The 5,567-nt window shown below is 41.0% G+C and overlaps 1 protein-coding gene across 2 annotated transcripts; it reads right to left on the reverse strand.

Annotated features, from left to right (window-relative positions):
• Positions 1 to 1,247: 1,247 nt before the first annotated feature.
• Positions 1,248 to 4,677, reverse strand: LOC119909864. Of its 2 annotated transcripts, XM_038728114.1 has the most exons (3): positions 4,026 to 4,677; positions 3,690 to 3,893; positions 1,248 to 1,913 (listed from the first exon to the last, which is right to left on the reverse strand). In XM_038728114.1, the coding sequence occupies exons 1-3, from the start codon at positions 4,305 to 4,307 to the stop codon at positions 1,464 to 1,466; spliced, it is 936 nt and encodes a 311-aa protein (XP_038584042.1). In that variant the 5' UTR covers positions 4,308 to 4,677; the 3' UTR covers positions 1,248 to 1,463. The 2 variants fall into 2 exon arrangements, with proteins under 2 accessions (XP_038584042.1, XP_038584041.1); XM_038728113.1 differs by lacking the exon at positions 1,248 to 1,913 and having other exon boundaries at positions 2,695 to 3,893.
• Between the last annotated feature and the right edge of the window lie 890 nt (positions 4,678 to 5,567).

The raw sequence follows: 5,567 nt of genomic DNA on the forward strand, positions 1-5,567 counted from the left end.
TCCAAAACTTGTCAGAGCTATTTGAGTTAAAAAGAAGTAAGTTGACATGACTAAATGGGTCTATGATTCTTTTCAGTGTACAATAATCAATGTATTGGTCTAATTATGTGCAGAACTGAAATAGAGTATATGGCTGTGTCAGCTGAAAAGATGATAAGAATACTATAAACAGAGGCTTTGTTGTGTATATAGGGGCGGCTGTGGCTCAGGAGGTTCAATCCCCGGCTCCTCCAGGCTGCATGTCGAAGTATCCTGACCCCCGAATTGCCTCTGGCTGTTCCGCCAGTGTATGAATGTGTGTGAATGTTAGTTTCTGTTTGAGCACTTAGGTGTATGAATGAATGTGTGTGTGAATGGTGAATGCAGTTGTAGCGTAAAAGTGCTTTGAGCATGTATTGCTTATATGATATCTGTAGCTGTATCCTGACTTGTTATGTGCTGCTTACAAGTGTTTACTGTAGGTCAGCTTTCTTAAGGTTGCTACAGGGGAACTTGTGGGTGTTATTAATCTTTATTAATATAATGGCAAGGCAAGTTTATTTGTATAGCACTATTTGGTAAACTTCACAACGAGTTCTCTCCATATCAGGGGATGCAGTCGTGGTGTACAGCGTGAACAGGAGGGGGCTGAGTACACAGCCCTGGGGGGCTCCGGTGTTGAGCACTAGAGTGGAGGAGGTATGTCCACTAATCTGAACTGACTGGGGTGAAGAGTATCTGCACCATTTTTACAAGCTTTTAACCAAATCAGAGCTTTATAGACATCTGCACTGCTGGCCAGATTACAGTTTTTTTCAGTCGCTAACAAGCGCTTACCCATACTTCAGATACTTTTTCTAAACTCACACAGACTCACACCTACAAAACACAATTGGCTAAATGGATAATTTTCTTCTCAAACACATTTTGTTAAATATATACTAACTCTTCATTTCAAAATATAACACATTTTTCTCTGCACACACAATCTTTACCAAAACACTGGAAATCTGACTCAAAATGAAAATATTCTGTCAAAGAATGACACTTGTTTTCACTTCACAAAGTACATGCAGTCAAAGTACACCAGGTTTCAAAATACTGGCTATTGTTGACATTACAAAAACTACATAGACTTATGTTTCAGTTTTACAGGTATTTGCATGCAAAACATGCAATCCACCGTTTTTACACTAAATTTCTTGGTTGGTAACTGTATGTCCACAGTAATGTTCACATTCAAAAGCATTCCAGTAAAAAGCAAATCGTTTTTTTTTTTCCTTTACTGTTTACTACAGGAGGTACAGTAGAAACACGGTATGATAGAACAGAAAAAGTTTTACAGTATTTCTTACAGTGAACAAAATATCCGTGAAACACACAAGACCATTCTGAACAAAAAAACAACAGCAAAAAGTCCAGATAAAAATTGGGGGAACTAAAAAAAAATAAAAAAATAAATAAAAAGCACAACATTGCTGTATCTAATCTCTGCGATCTTCAGGGTTAGGCCACATGTTTTCGTCAACATCACATCTGATATTATCCAAGGCGATGCACCTGGGATAAAACCGCTTGGTATGTCGGATCAACCCTTGACAATCCTGAACTGTGATGTCCCTGCAGCCAGCATCCATGGCTCCAAGGAGGGACATCTGGTCATGTGGCTGATGGTCATAAACCTTCCACCTCCATGCTGAAAAGAACTCCTCTATGGGGTTGAGGAAAGGTGAATAGGGTGGAAGGAAGAGACTTACCAGTCTTGGGTGAACTTCAAACCATGTTGTTATTGCTTGCGCATGATGGAAAGCCACATTGTCCCAGGTAATTACAAAAGTCCTCATGTTTTCACCCTCCCGATCCTGCTCTGGAACCAGGCGCTGGTGGAGATCATTGAGAAAGGCAAGGATGCGCTCAGTATTATAGGGTCCAACCTTACTGTATTATACCATGGAGCTAACCTTAGACGGTTAGCTCCATGGTATAATACTGAAACTCGCAAATTAAAGCAAATATCACGGAAACTTGAGAGGAATTGGCGTTCTACCAAAGTGGAAAATTCTCGTTTAATTTGGCAAGATAGTCTTAAAACTTATAGGAAGGCCCTCCGTAATGCCAGAGCAGCGTACTACTCGTCATTAATAGAGGAAAATAGGAACAACCCCAGGTTTCTTTTCAGCACTGTAGCCAGGCTGACAGAGAGTCACAGCTCTATTGAGCCAAGTATTCCCATAGCTCTCAGTAGTTACGATTTCATGAGCTTCTTTAATGATAAAATTCTAGCTATTAGAGACAAAATTCATCAAGACCTGCCCTCAATTGGCACCGACTTATCTCTTAACTCAGGAACCTTAGAAACAGCTGTAAAACCAGATACATGTTTTGCAGACTGTTTTGCTTCCCTCAATCTTTACCAACTAACTTCAATAATTTCTTCATCTAAACCATCAACCTGCCTCTTAGACCCCATCCCGACTAGGCTGCTTAAAGAAGTTTTACCCTTAGTCAGCACTTCTATACTAGATATGATCAATCTATCTCTATCAACAGGCTATGTACCACAGTACTTTAAAGTAGCTGTAATTACAGTTTTTTTCAGTTGCTAACAAGCGCTTACCCATACTTCAGATACTTTTTCTAAACTCTTAACACAGACTCACACCTACAAAACACAATTGGCCAAATGGATAATTTTCTTTTCAAAAACACATTTTGTTAAATATATACTAACTCTTTATTTCAAAATATAACACATTTTTCTCTGCACACACTATCTTTACCAAAACACTGGAAATCTGACTCAAAATGAAATTATTCTGTCAAAGAATGACACTTGTTTTCACTTCACAAAGTACATGCAGTCAATCAAAGTACACCAGGTTTCAAAATACTGGCTATTGTTGACATTACAAAAACTACATAGACTTTTATGTTTCAGTTTTACAGGCATTTGCATGCAAAACATGCAATCCACCGTTTTTACACTAAATTTCTTGGTTGGTAACTGTATGTCCACAGTAATGTTCACATTCAAAAGCATTCCAGTAAAAAGCAAATCCGTTTTTTTTTCCCTTTACTGTTTACTACAGGAGGTACAGTAGAAACACGGTATGATAGAACAGAAAAAGTTTTACAGTATTTCTTACAGTGAACAAAATATCCGTGAAACACACAAGACCATTCTGAACAAAAAAACAACAGCAAAACGTCCAGATAAAAATTGGGGGAACTAAAAAAAAAAAAGCACAACATTGCTGTATCTAATCTCTGCGATCTTCAGGGTTAGGCCACATGTTTTCGTCAACATCACATCTGATATTATCCAAGGCGATGCACCTGGGATAAAACCGCTTGGTATGTCGGATCCACCCTTGACAATCCTGAACTGTGATGTCCCTGCAGCCAGCATCCATGGCTTCAAGGAGGGACATCTGGTCATGTGGCTGATGGTCATAAACCTTCCACCTCCATGCTGAAAAGAACTCCTCTATGGGGTTGAGGAAAGGTGAATAGGGTGGAAGGAAGAGACTTACCAGTCTTGGGTGAACTTCAAACCATGTTGTTATTGCTTGCGCATGATGGAAAGCCACATTGTCCCAGGTAATTACAAAGGTCCTCATGTTTTCACCCTCCCGATCCTGCTCTGGAACCAGGCGCTGGTGGAGATCATTGAGAAAGGCAAGGATGCGCTCAGTATTATAGGGTCCAACCTGACATCTGTGAAGGAGTAATCCTGCATTTGCAATTGCTGCACACATGGTAATGTTTGCCCCTCTCTGTCCTGGCACATCAACTGTGGCCCTTTTTCCAATTACATTTCGTCCACGTCGACGCCTTTTGGCCAGATTGAATCCTGCCTCATCTATGTAAATGAATTCATGAGGGGCCTGGTTGGCCTCCAATTCCAAAACTCTCTGAAACAAAGTTTATGTAAATCATGTCATTACTGTAATCCATACTGTACCGTAACCTATTACTGTGTAGGTTACCTACTTGCAAAGTGCAAAGCTTATAGAACTGGATATTGAATTGAATATACACTATACCTGGACATATTGTCGTTGTAGCTCCTTGACTCTCTCACTGTTCCTCTCAAAGGGAACAGTGTAGAGCTGCTTTATCCGCACTCTGTGTTTGGACAATGTCCGCGTAATGGTTGTGAGGCTGATGCTATCGATGTTATCAAACATCTCATGGTCCTCCACAATTCTAGTCTGAATTTCACGCAGTTTTATTGCATTGTTTGCAACAACTATTTCTACAATGGCAAGCTCTTGATCATTATTGAGGAGCTTTCCTCTTCCCCCAGAGGGTGGAAGACAATGCATTCTTTAGAGGGACAAAAAAATTAAACATATGCATTACTGTATGACCTTATTGACATGTCAAGTGAGAATAGAAACAATCCATGTAAAATGCAATACTTACCTGTTGGTTTGTTGAAAGATGCGTATAATGGAAGCAACCGTTGACCGCCTCAAATTGGGCTGCACTCTTTCACCAGCCTCTCTTAGTGAAAGACCGTGGTTGATTACATGGTCAATGATAGTGGCACGAATTTCATCACTGACTACTGTTCTTGGAGCCGTTGGAATGCCACCACCACGCATTCTTACACCTCTACCTTGCCCTCTCCTTGGGCCTGCTCCTCTCACTGCTCCTGCTCCTCTCCCTGGTCCTGCTCCTCTCCCTGGTCCTGCTCCTCTCCCTGGTCCTGCTCCTCTCCCTGGTCCTGCTCCTCTCCCTGGTCCTGCTCCACTCCCTGGGCCTGCTCCACTCCCTGGGCCTGCTCCTCTCCCTGGGCCTGCTCCTCTCCCTGGTCCTGCTCCTCTCCCTGGTCCTGCTCCTCTCACTGGTCCTGCTCCTCTCCCTGGTCTGTTTCTGTTTCCAAACACATCACTCTTCAAAGTCCTCCTTTTATATATGTGTCAATGTAATAGAAGAAAAAAACCCTGCCACTAAGCCAGACTGGAATCAGCTGTGGTTGGCCCAATTTACCCAACATAAATCAGCTGTGTGTCAATTATTTAAATGTTTGTTTATTATCAGCCAAGATATATTGTTTTCGAACTGATATCATTGCAGAAACAGAGGTTTTTATACTGTATCTAAGGTTTGGAATATTGTTTTTGCTATTGTGGGATGGTGTGTGTTAACATTCGTAAATACTACAAAAATAATCCATAATTTTGTTGGGAGGTATAGCTTGTCTGTTAAGAAAATTTAAGCATTGTGGAAATGTGTTCACTGACTGCGTATTGTGTGAAAACGAAATGTGTGAATGGTATGGCCACAAAAGACCGATGCTGTGCTAACTGTGTTTAGAGTTTTGAAAATGTGACAACTGATTGGACAAACGCTTGTTAGTGACTGAAAAAAACTGTAAAAGAAAATTCAGCTGAGGCGTTGGGGACTCCCTCTGCTGGCCAGACATCAGTTAAACCACTGATCAACACATGCAGAGTTCTTCCCATGGCTGAAACACATGGTCAGGCATGTCAGAGATGACTGAAAACACACAAGTGTTAGTCTGGACCTTTGGCCTGTGCTTCATGTTTTCTAACATGTAATGATTGTTGATCAGTCCA

The sequence above is a fragment of the Micropterus salmoides genome, unplaced genomic scaffold, assembly GCF_014851395.1.
Source record: "Micropterus salmoides isolate LMB-PRFRI ecotype aquatic unplaced genomic scaffold, ASM1485139v1 Ms_hic_scaffold_19, whole genome shotgun sequence".
NCBI classification, from domain to species: domain Eukaryota; kingdom Metazoa; phylum Chordata; class Actinopteri; order Centrarchiformes; family Centrarchidae; genus Micropterus; species Micropterus salmoides.

Bases quoted from the DNA above. Each gene is read 5' to 3' on its own strand.
- LOC119909864 (XM_038728114.1), bottom strand. From the start codon at position 4,307: ATGCATTGTCTTCCACCCTCTGGGGGAAGAGGAAAGCTCCTCAATAAT. The intron at 3,894-4,025 runs GTATAGTGTATA...ACTTTGTTTCAG, and splicing joins TACAACGACAATATGTCCAG to AGAGTTTTGGAATTGGAGGC. The intron at 1,914-3,689 runs GTTGGACCCTAT...TAATACAGTAAG, and splicing joins TACTCCTTCACAGATGTCAG to GTTGGACCCTATAATACTGA.